Genomic DNA, 12657 nt, shown 5'->3' with positions numbered 1-12657 from the left:
AAGGAAATGGAGAAAACACAGAAAAATTCTGGAAATGATTAGGCAACGAAATCAAAATTTGTGATGTATAATATTGATTTCCAAGTAGTTGTATGAAGAACTACTTTTCCCTGAAGAGCGTCTGCATAATAAGTAGAAAATTATTCGATGCTAATCGATTCTATGTAGATGAGATATAGGGAAAGCATTTATAGTACTATTTCCTAAGCTAACAAAGCACGAAGTTCGGGGATATCTTTAAACATGACCACATTTTTGTAAACAGTCAGTTTCTGATATATTACAGGACGGTATAACAAAACCAGTACAGCCAGAATTGTAATTTCGTGATGGAATGATAACGGTTATTGAAGATGAGCTTAAACACAGTCATACGTTGCTCAATTCTCTTTTGACAAAGTTCCTTAGAAAATCATGGAAATCATTCAGAATCTGTTTTTTCTTGTATAATGATCTTCATTTTGTCTTGAATCAATGTACTTTATTGTATTCGTTCTTTTTTGGACGTGATTAAGTACCAATAACCATTTCTTCTTAAAAGAACATTAGTTGAATGTCTTAAAGTCTTCGAATTGGAGACAAAGCAATTCCGAGAGACATTTCTTTGTTACAACTGGCGGCTCCAGTAGGATTGCGATGGTACGGCCGAACCCTTAGTTGTTTCGTGAACGCATAAATAAGACGGGGCGATATAAAAGCAGACTTTGTCTGTCTCTATATACCATTTATTGTTATGAAATGAAATGCTAGTTTGATTATTGTGAAACCAATAGGTTAACGTATACCGTAATAACCTTAATTGGCAACACTGCATGATTTTGACTCATTGTTCTTTTAGATTGAACATTTTATTGCAACTAAATATCGTTTTCTGAATGAAGAAAAATCTGAGGTTAATATTAGTTTTCTTACCTGTCTGTTTCAATTATCTTTAATTTTTATATTTGCATAAATATCGATTTACATTGTATTTTAAATTTTACAACTATTTCAATTCGTTACAATTTAATTTCACGGATTGAAATCAAATTTGATTTCTTTTATACAATTGAAAGACACCACAAAATCTTTATATAATTTCTTATATTAATATTGTTCGTAAGTTAGAAAGGCTTTATGAGGAAAGAAAAGTTTTCCTCATAAATTTATTATATTCATTATGTGAAATATACAATTGAGTAAATGGAAACAGGAAAATGAAGAACATAATCAATCTGCACAAAGGCTTAAGTCTATTCAGAAAGATTTATTTTCCTAAATACAATGATAAACAAAATATAAAGGCAAGATAGTAGACGATCACGTAGTATTTTAAATAAATGGAAACTGTATTCCGATGGCCTACTAAGTGTATGTATAATCTAAATCTGCAATATAGTGCTACTGTGGATTTGTATGAATATATGCACTGTTGAAAAACATAATAAATTCCTAGAAAAATACTGCATAGTTACTTTTCTTTTTCTTCCTTCTACTTAATTCGAATTTTCCCATTTTCAACAGTGTGACGTTGTACGTACTAGAAAAATTTAAAAATTTATTTTAGGTGGTATTCAGTTTTTTCTGAATATCTTTTTATGTTCATGAAGGTAATTATTGATTAAGATACCTGAGTGATGTATATCTCTTTCTTACTATTGTTAAATTTTTTACCTTTATTCGTTTGTAGCATTTGAATTTTCTAAGTATTAGATTCTATCAAGATTACGATCGAAAATCAAGTGTATATATTTGCAAAATGAAACGAGAAGTTATCGAAACCTTGCGATTCGTCTCGTCTCATGAACCGTCTCATTCAAGTAACACTATTGTTTGGGGCTGCGCGGTGAGATCAATCCTATGTTGCAGTTTTGTATATGTATATACAAAACCTTTTTCCGGTATAAACTTCGTAAAAATCATTCGATTTTGATGAAACAAGTATATACCTTTTTTAGGATACATTGACTACCTCCATTAGTTGCGGTTGGATTTCTTTAAGAATTAGTAGATAGAAGGTTGTTTATTCTTAAAAATTTCTAAATTTCGTTATTTAAATAATATAATAAAAAATATTTGTCAATTTTTGTCAAAGTGATCCAATTTTGATACAAAGTGCCGCATATTTTCTTTTGTGGTTCCCAATCACACATTGCATGTTGTTAACTCTTTGACACGGCATAGCATAATGCCTCAAAGGAAATTTGTCTTCAAAATCAAATACTTCTTTTTCACTAAAATAATCGTGGAACGTGTTTTGTCATTGGAAGAATTTACCATAAAGTATTATTCTCTTACCGACTATAATCCCGACTGCTTGGGAATAAAACCAGTCAATATTGACGGAATAAATAACCTGACTATTTGAGTTAAAACACTTCTTCGCCGAAAATTTCTAAAGACTATCAATTAAAAAAAAAAAGAAAACAACATAGTGAAAGGGATAAAATAATGAATACCTACAATTTGAAAAGCTTTCCCCTTCTCTTCTACAATGTATAGTATTGTCACAAATTATATTAATCATTAATTAATATATTGATTATTTTGAGGCTTCAGTTTCCACTATGTTCTGCGTCTTAATGATGAACGTAAAAACTTTAATGAACCAGACAGGTGTTACTTGACAGTATTCTCTGAATCCGAATGCTGGAAACACGAGAAGAAAGCACTGTAAACTAATGCAAAATGAACAGTAATTTTCGTTGCAAGAAAAACAGTCATTTGGAATGCACCGTTGTGTAAACGAAAACATAAAACAAAGAATCAGTAAACTTATAGTAAGACTTAAATTGGTTCACAAAGTTAATTTCTTCAGATGGAATGTAACACAATGTGTATAGGGAACATAACTCTATTATTTTTGTCAATATATGATTTACTACTGAAAAACAGAATAAATTCATAGAAAAACGCTGTATAATTAGTTGTTCTTTCTTTGTTTTCTATTTAATTAGATTTTTTTTACATCTTTTATCAGAGTGTACATATTAGACAAATTTTAAGTCTCAAAGATAGCATTTTCATAAGGAGAATGTGGAATGTAAACCTTGGAAATTCCTAAGATGATATTATGTATCATTTTAAGGCTATAGATTCTGAATCCAATCAAAACATTAGATAAGTTTTTGTATAGTTATAACTTGAAATGAAAAGCTATCATTCTCACGTGTCTTAAAGTATATCGATTTCTATTTAAAATTATAAGAATGCAATTTGTTGTTTGTTTCTGAAAACTGCTTTGAGAAGTTAGGATTTCAAGAAGTGACAAAATACCTTTATGTATTTTGTTAAGTGTTTTGGGAAATACAGTCAATGTGATGATAGAATCATTGATAGAATTTCTAAATAAACGTAAATACTCATAATTCAACTAACGTATATAATTACTATATAGCTTCCGAGTTTAATAATTGCTGATATAAAACCTAAGGAGAAGAGATTTGCAAAGAGGAGAGATTTGAGGAGAAGAGAATATTATCCGCGTACTTCAGATACTAAGTTCAGGTTAACGTAAATATACAGGGTATCCGGCTTAAACGTCCAATGAAATAAATCATAAATTCTGATTTAATTATTATACTGATACACAGTTTAGTTCTACAAGAGGAGGAATTCAAAGTGATTTTTGATTTTTCTAAGGGATTACCTTCCATGCGCAATTTTGCATTCCGTACGAAGTGCATGCTCCACGAAGCCATCAGAAGCGATGAGGAAAAAGTGTAACTTTCGCCGAGCTGAAACCTCTAACAATTGTGCAACGTCATTTTCGTCTTGAGTATTGACTATGGCCTACAGACAGTGTACCAACGTTCAGTTCCATCAAGAAATGGAACAAACGTCTTAGTGAAACCGTAAGTTTTACTGCTAGACCACCGCACAAAACATGCTGTACCAGAGACCGGTGTTGAAACAATTCGTATTTTCTTCCAGCCAAGCTTCATGAAGTTCATCTGACGCGCCAGTAGGGAATTGCAGGTAGGCATGATATCCACAAAAGTTTGCTTCTATACAGGCTTACACATCTCAGGTGTGTCTTAATCTGAAACTCCAGGACAAGTCACTAAGGAAAGCATTTGCGGAAGCAATAGTTGCTAAACTCGATGCAAGCGAGTTATTTCTGGATGTTTTGTGTTTTTCTAGTATTGCACGTTCCATACTTCCGGGAAGTTGTAATTGTCAGAGTTGGGAAACAAATCCACCCCATACTCTGAGGGAGCACGAACGTAAATTCTGCAAAAGTGAAAGTTTGGCGTCCATTGATGAAGAACAGAGTTATAGGACCATATTTCTTCATGGAAAGTACCACAAATGGAGAGACTTGCCTATACACGCAAGCTTTTCACACTGCCAAAACTACCTTGAAACAAATTTATAGATAAAGCGCCATGAAGAACTTGTAGACGAGTTTTTCGACAAATAGTTCCCAGAGCGGAGGATTGGTAGAGGTAGCAATCCAATTTCATGGTTTACTAGAAGCCTGGATCTTACTCCATTTGATTTTTCCGTTTGGAGATTTGTAAGAAATGATATTTATCAAACTCAGGTCCGTTTGATGTATGTGAACTATGCATTGATATTCATGTTGTTATCAACAAGGTTACACTGGAAATGCTGGACAACACGTCACGGGGGGCAGAATACAGCTTAGATGCCAATGGTACAGTATATAAAATACGTGTATATATAAAAAAAAACATTTTGAGTTTCTCTACTTGTAGAACTTTGTAGAAATACATATATTAGATCGAAAGTTGTATTTTCTTATTGGACGTTTAGCCGGAAACCTTGTATATATAGTATAAAATACAATTCAAATACTTTCTATTACAGTTCATATCAAGAGTGTGTCGAGTTTTTTAAAAATATAATATTGTGTAGTGTTAACTACGTACAACATACAATATTATTGTATTTTATTATTTACAGGTTTACCAAGCATACGAGATAGCTTGACGCATCCAGTGCATGTATATGAAGGAGATGACGCTCTTATTACATGCGTAGTGCGAAATGTGGGAGACAATACTGTAATGTGGAAAAAGGAAGATAAAGAGAGACATAGTCGCCGTGTGCTTACAGCTGGAGAAATGAGGGTCACAGCGGACAAACGTTTTCATGTACTCCATGACAAAGGTATGTATATATTATATCCCGTGTTTTTAATTTTCTTTAGAAAATATGTCAAATAAAAACGATCGTTGTCTACAACAAACTGCTAACAATATTAAGTTCTTTTCACTTTTAGTTAATGAAGTTGGAAGTAATAAGTTGAAATTGTTCTTGGGAACAATAAGTTGAATTCAGATGTGTGATCTTGCTTCTTCTCCAGTGGAAGCAAACTGCTTATTCCTTAGCTAGCTATACAATAATTGTTTAATAATGAGGACAATTGTCTTAATACATACTCAAACCTTTTAAAATCGTTTATATTTTCTGATAATCTGGTGATTAAATGATCTCTGTTACTGTCGAATAGAACGACGTCTGGTGAGAAGAGGTGCACGAACAATGACATGCAGTATCTTGTTTTCTGCTAGAGGAAGATTTCTAAGATGATATACTGGAGATAGCAAAACTAATTTATTACGCGTTCAAACCCAGCGCAGGGAATGGTTATAGAGCTTTTCCGTCATTTATTTTCTTATTAACATTAATATTTCTTCTCTCTTTTAGCCTAGAAAGCTCAAAACTACAATAAAATGCAATAACATAATTTTAGAAACAATTTTTTTTGGGGGGGGAATTATCTGCTCTACAAACAACAAAAGCAGTAGCAGTAAATGAACTGAAAAAAGTATTACCATGTGTCAAGTATTAAGTCAATTAATCTTCATATTTCGTCAAATTATTTTATTGGTAGCTCGACAATGTACCATGATTCAAGATTCAATTAAATGCCAGTATTTTAAATGTATAACTGTGTAGTATTGAAGCGAGCACAAACCAATTTTCTCTCAATCGGCACGATATTGATTTGTCTCTTTCAAATATTTCTTTACATTTTATCAGTTTTAGATTGAACTCCATCAATTTATCCTATTAGACTTCCTAAGTATTGTTTTGGACCGAAATCGATGATTTTATATTCATTATTCTTTTTAAAAGAATGTCCGTGAAAGAATTTTTATAATAATTCGTAGCTTTAAAAATTATTCCTCCCTTTTACATGAGATTGATTAATCAGTGGCAACGGAGACAATTCATCCGAACTCCAAGAAAATGCTACTTAGTAAATTTAAGATAAAATTAATTCTCATGGAATACATTTGAATTTCGTAGAGAAATGGGAATTCCTGCTATTACATTGATTGAAATCAGTGTAGATTTAGATAGATTTTGTGTGTGTGTTTAAAAGAGTAAATTCATACACTAACACATCATCGAATTCCCGAAACTACTTCCTGAGAACTTAAGATTTTGTACACTTCTGGTCATAAAAACCTAGATTGCCTTCCAGATTTTAAGTGGAAAAACTTGAAGCTACAGTCTTACGTCCCTCTGGTCTGTTTATAAGGAAAATCTATTTTTCCCCTATTTTGTTAAGACCAACATGCAACAATAGAATTAAAACTTTTGGACATCACTTCCAAGTAGATATACAAGTGACATGTAGAAGAAAATCATAAAATGTGACAAAAAAGAAGATAAAAGTCAAAACTGACATGCCACATTTTATTTTCTGAATAAAGTAAGAGAAGTTTGAATGATATAGAAACAATTTTCCTTTCCTCCTTAGGAGCGGATTTTGGAAAATAATAAAAATAAATTATTTCCTTGTTTTCAGTGAAAGGATTCTCAGGATATTCAATTTTTCGGAGAAAATTTACTTCTGCCCTGTAGCTTCCTCAGGGTATATCTTTCAACAAAACCTTTATTATGAGATTTTTTGATTTTGAACAACAGAAATATTTTGTCGAAATTTCAGCTCATACAGAAGTTGTTCAGTCTACATTTGGCCAATTTCGACTTACCCAAAAATTTAGAAGAATCCATAGCGCCAGGTCCGTAAGTACTCGATGTGTTTCCCTTGGTTCCTAACAATAGCCCGACAACGTAATTTCCACTGTAATAGGCTTCTCTGAAGAACTGGGAGGGGAATCTTGCCCTATTCCCTTTGCACAGCTTTCCAAAGTTGCCACACACCGTTTTTTCAAAGCCCGCTTCAGCAATCCAAAACCACAATAGTCCATAGGACTTGCATCTGAAGATTTAACAGGTACCTCATTGAAAGATATCACCTGTATACCACTTGCCTCCTCCATCTCCCTGTAGACCCACCTTCTGTAAAAACACTGACTTCACACAACGCCGACGGACAACCATATTGTTTGTTTATCGTTAGCGCTAAGACAAAAAAAAAAAAGCTTTTAGGGACTGCATTCGGATATTTGATGTACGGATTATCGACGTTCTACTGTATATATAAAATTGATCTCCGTCATTGTGATGGAAAAGCGTTTGAACTATTTCAAAAATGTTGTAAAAAATGGTTAGTACTCTCGCTGAGCTGAGATTTTGTAATTTCATTTGAGTTAAAATACCCATCTTAAGGAAGATAAATAAAAGTTTAATCATACTTTTCAAATATTCTGCATAAAATATTCTTCTCTTATAAAGAACAAGTATTTCAGCTAATCTTTTAATATTACTTTCTAGTCAAGGGTATACATAAGAAAGATCTATTAGATTGTCTTGGAAATATATGTGCTCAAAAGTACTCCATTCCATAGTCATGATATATTTTGTAAGTAATAATAACTTTTGGTTAAGTTAGGAAGATTTTCCTAGGCAAAATACTATATCAGATAATTGACAACACTGAGGAAATTTTTATACATTTATTTTAGTGATAGCAAAGCAAACCTTATCTTTGCAATTTTGGAGTTATTAGTCTGACTATTTTGTAATATTAATGCATTTTTTTATATTTTTATGCAGCTTACGGTTCTTATTTTTAATTTAATAATTTACTTTATTGATAATATCGATTTCAGTTTTCTAAACAACATTGCCAGGTGGCTACACTCCTTGCTCCTTAAAATCTCGTTACTGAAAATATATCACATACAAAATTACAAATAGATGAGTGATTTTTAAAAATGTTACTCGATAGTGAAAAGAGAAATGTATTCCCACTAAGTAATACTGTAGCACGGAGAACACCGAGCTATTCGACCTTTTGGATCAGACTTATATTTTGATATTCATCAAGAGCAGTAAATTGCTCACCAATTGTTTGGTTACGATGTTGCATGGTTTATGAACGCATGCCCTGTACAGTATGCGGATAGGCGTTCAACGCGAATCATCTCAGTTTTCCTTCAAGGCATTTTGTAGTTTTTATCGTTGTTGCAAGACAAACTTGACGTAAAGAAGTTACTTAATTTCGTAACTACATTAATAATGAATTCTCACAAAAGAATTGAGCTTGCAACAAAGATATAGACAGAGTAAGTCTTAAGTATTTATTCCATTTGGGAGTCCTATTATATTACTAGTTGAATAGCTATTTTCTCAACAAAAAAAGGGAAGATTTGTGTTAACCCATTTACCCTCCGATTCGAAAACGACCCACTTGCATATTATGTTATTGCTAAAGCTTATATATTTGCCCCCGCGTCGTTTTCGACCCAGTATCATAACTAGCCAATAGGAGATCAGCAAAACGAAATGATACTAAATTCACTAAGAATATGTCGAAAATTATCTATTTTCCAAAATAAATCAAAATACAAAACAAAAGATAAGGGCATATATGGGTTAATACATATTCTTAAATCCCCTCGCTTCTATATGATATACATCTTAGTTCAGGTGATAAGAACTCGACCCAGTAATAATTATATTGAAAAAGTATTTTAAACAGTTCAAGTGTTTCCTCAGACGGTGTTGAACCACTAACCACCACAAATCCACACCCGTAACAGTGCTCCAGAGTCGAGCTAGCGGTGCAAACAAATCTGCACGGCCATGCAGATAAGCTGGCGGTCATTTCGGGCTGTGGTCGCATTACAGTGCTCCTACATTTGTACTCGTTGTCCACTTCACACGGCCCTCTTCTATTCATTGTACTCATACACGTATCACTATCGTAAACACTGTATCTTGTACGAGTCGTATCGTCGCAGTAGGAAATACTCGTTTCCCGGAGCACGATCATTCTGCCCCCTTTCAATGCACTGGCATACTAATATTTCGCTTTTTAATGTAAAGAAAATTTACTGGCATTTGCTTCCGAGTTTGGTGTCATTCGGGCTATTCTTCGTGGGAGTTGCAATTTTCACAAATGATAGTGTAGTTATTTACAACTCATAATGGATTTTCACTGCCGTGTGAGATACGACCCTTTCTTCAAAACTTCTAAAATTTTAACAGTGTTATTTTTATAATGATTTAGTATAGTTGTTTGGCACTAATAATGGGTTCTCATTTGGGTTTGACTATTGTGAATACATAAAGTTTTGTTCGTAAAGTTAAACCGTCAAATTCTTGTTTGTAAAAGTCTATAGGTTGAAATGTTCGACAGGAAATTTTTGATAGAGATGGTAATTATACTTCCTCCGAATTTATTTGGGAAATCATAAGCTGTGCTGTGAGAGTCACTTCATTCACCAACCGGAATCTTTTCTTTTCTTTGGTAATAAAAGTATTGAACACAAGTTGTACTTACGTGAGATGTCCATTAAATATTTTCCCTTACCAGCTGTAGTAATGTAGAATATTGAAGTTTTACATATATTTGATTCAAATCTCTATAGGATATGAGGAACATTTCATATTTTAAATCCTAACATTTTCTGTGTTATAGGCACTTAAATGAACGAAAGTGTAAATATAGATAAAATTCAATCCCGAGCGGTGGATGAAAGACTAGTGGAGAGAAAGTTATGAAACTCTGGCATCATCATTTCAAATATGGTCGTTCTCCCGAAGAAACGGCGTTCATTTCACAGCAATTCAGTTCGCCGTTCATGAAGACATTATTAAACAAGTAGAAGCCGTCTTTTTGGTGGAATGCCGCATAACTATTCACCAACTAAGATGTCGAGATAAATGTGGGGTCTGTGAGAAAATAATCCGTTAGCATTTATGCATGCATAAGGTTTTCTGCTCAATGGGTTCCTCAGCTAGTGATACCTTAGTGAAAGCACGAACGAGTTACATGCTCGCAGAAAATTTGACCCTGTACCACGAAAACCAGGGATTTCCCCCCTGCATCACAAAAACCAGGGATTTTCTGACATACTAAGAACTCAGGATAAAACATGAGTCCATTATTGTAACTCAGAGACTAACACCCAGTCAAAGTGATGGAAAAATACTTACTTACCAATTCCGAGGTAAGTCTGTGCCCAACCGGCAGCGGGCAAGGTTAAGATGACAGTGTTTTGAGACCAGAATGGGATAGTAATTTGGATTTTCTTACGAGGATACCTCAATTACAAGGATATGCCATTCTTCGCTGATCTGGAAATTACGATATTCCGTCAGAACTAAGAGGCATGGAATTCTGACCAATGAGGTCCGTATATTTCAGGAAAGGATCACGATTCTGCGGGTATGAAACATTCCATTTCGGTACCCTTCTCACCTTGAACCATCCGATTTCAGCCCTTCCCAAACATGAAGTCGTATTTGGAAAGAAACCATATGCAAGACAGTGAATTGCTGATTTCCGAGTCAAGTCATGGCTTCTGGAACGTTCGGCACGTCTACAAACAAGGTGTCTATAAGTGCATAAATTGATGGGAAAAGTGCGTGGTCATTCGAGGTTTCTATATAGAGAAGGACTAATGTCTATACTACATTTTATTTATCTTAGTCAACAAAAAGTGGATCAATAGAAGTATTTAATGAACACCCCTCATATAACTCAGTTTGTTATTGTGAACTATTTTATATCTCTCCCTTTCGTTCCCAAAAATAAACGAAAAAGTTAAATCACATTAGATTACTTTTCATTACCAAGAATAAAGAGGGGGAAATAAATTGATTCTTTAAACCAAAATCAAGGGAGGCACAGTGGCCCAGTGGTAGGACGCTCACTTCTGGTGCGTCGGGTTCCTATTTCGATTCCCGACCAAGTAAGTTTGTGGTAGACAACAACATATCCGTGAGTTTTCTCCGGTTACTCCTGTTTCCTCCCACACTTTCATTCCACCAATTCCTCCATAGTCATTCACTTGCCTTAAATCTCCGTCTCCCTTAGCGTAAATAACTTAACTGTGTGACGTAAAATTGAAAAAGTCCTGATTTTGATTCAATACCAAAAGAGTTGCTGTTACATATGTTGTTCATAGTCTGTAAGATTATGTCTTCTTCAAGTTATGGAGGGTGGAAAAGTGCCCACGAAATGGACCACCCGTTAGATGGAATTCATGCACGTATCTAACAACATAAGATCGACGGATACACAGATATATGTGGCTCACAAGTGCAGAGGAAAACCGTTCTGCTGAGAAAGGAGTTGAGTTGTATATACGCCAGTTATGGCATCTCGGAATTGATTAATTAATTGAAGTAAATGTTGCAAGCAATGCAAAAGTCGTACAAAAGAAAGTAAACCAATAATGTGACTGTGCATCAGACAACACCATATGTTAATCTTGAACCTGTCCTTTCAGTTTCATATGTAACATGTGGTGGCTTCCGATCCCATATTCGTACGTTATGATGGTTCAAAAACTACATATTAAATGTAGTCCCAAAACTAAAACACACACGTTGTAAAAGAAACAAAAATACTGATCTATGCACTGTAACCCTCAAAAGCATGATGTTGCTATTTGGCTACGTTTTATACATCTTGCTGTAGCCACAATAGTACAACTCCAATCGCCTATATCATATTTTTACTATGCTCTGCTGTGGTTCTAATTGTAATTTCTTTCCACTAAATCTCATGTACTTGAGTTTAGGTAGTGCGTAAACACTAAATGCAAACGCGAATGTCATACAAAAAGAAAAATAATTTCAAAAATTCATGCACTGTAGGAGTAATACTCTACAGCATATAATATTCGCAGAATGTGTCTGTAAGTCTGAAGAACGTACATAGGACAACGAGTGAAGTTGCGCTTGAATGAAGGAGAAACCAATAGTGTGGAGATTGGAAGAGGAGTCAGACAAGGATGTAGTTTGTCGTCCCAATTATTCAACATTTACAGTGAATGTTTAATGAAGGAAGTATTAATGGGGGTTGGAGATCTCAAGATTCGAGAGCAGATTATTAACAAGATCAGGTATGCAGATGATACGGTTATAATAGCTAAAACCGAAGGAGGACTACAGGAGATGATTAACAAAATAGTTGACACTGGAAAACTGTATGGAATGGAAATTAACATCGAAAAGTCGAAAATCGTGAGAATATCCCGTGGAGACATTCTCCTACGGATCAGAGTAGAACAAAGAAAACTTCAAGAGGTCGATAATTTCAAGTATCTGGGAAGTATTTTGACGAGAAACGCTTACTGCACCAAAGAGAACAGGGCAAGAATTGCCATAAATAAAGAAGCATTCAACAAAAAAAGATCACTCTTAACTAGCAGGCTCAATATTGGACTTATGATTGGTCAAGTGCTATATATGGAGCATTGGACTGTATGGTTCAGTCTTGGACATTACGGAAGTTAGAGAAGAAATATTTAGAGAACTTCGAAACGTGGTGTTGGA

At 34.1% G+C, this 12657-nt stretch overlaps 1 protein-coding gene across 5 annotated transcripts in view; it reads left to right on the top strand.

Annotated features, from left to right (window-relative positions):
- The window catches only part of LOC145662786 (Ig-like and fibronectin type-III domain-containing protein 2), a 1216055-nt gene that overhangs the window by 873459 nt on the left and 329939 nt on the right, over positions 1–12657 (top strand). For all 5 annotated transcript variants that reach the window (XM_081728668.1, XM_081728663.1, XM_081728665.1 and 2 more), the window contains one exon: positions 4909–5115. In XM_081728668.1, the coding sequence (XP_081584794.1) occupies positions 4909–5115 (207 nt within the window). The remainder of the gene's footprint in view (positions 1–4908; positions 5116–12657) is intronic.

This window comes from Thermobia domestica, chromosome 10 (genome assembly GCF_964235325.1).
Source record: "Thermobia domestica chromosome 10, izTheDome1.hap1.1, whole genome shotgun sequence".
Lineage (NCBI taxonomy): Eukaryota > Metazoa > Arthropoda > Insecta > Zygentoma > Lepismatidae > Thermobia > Thermobia domestica.
This window is presented reverse-complemented; position numbering and strand designations above follow the sequence as displayed.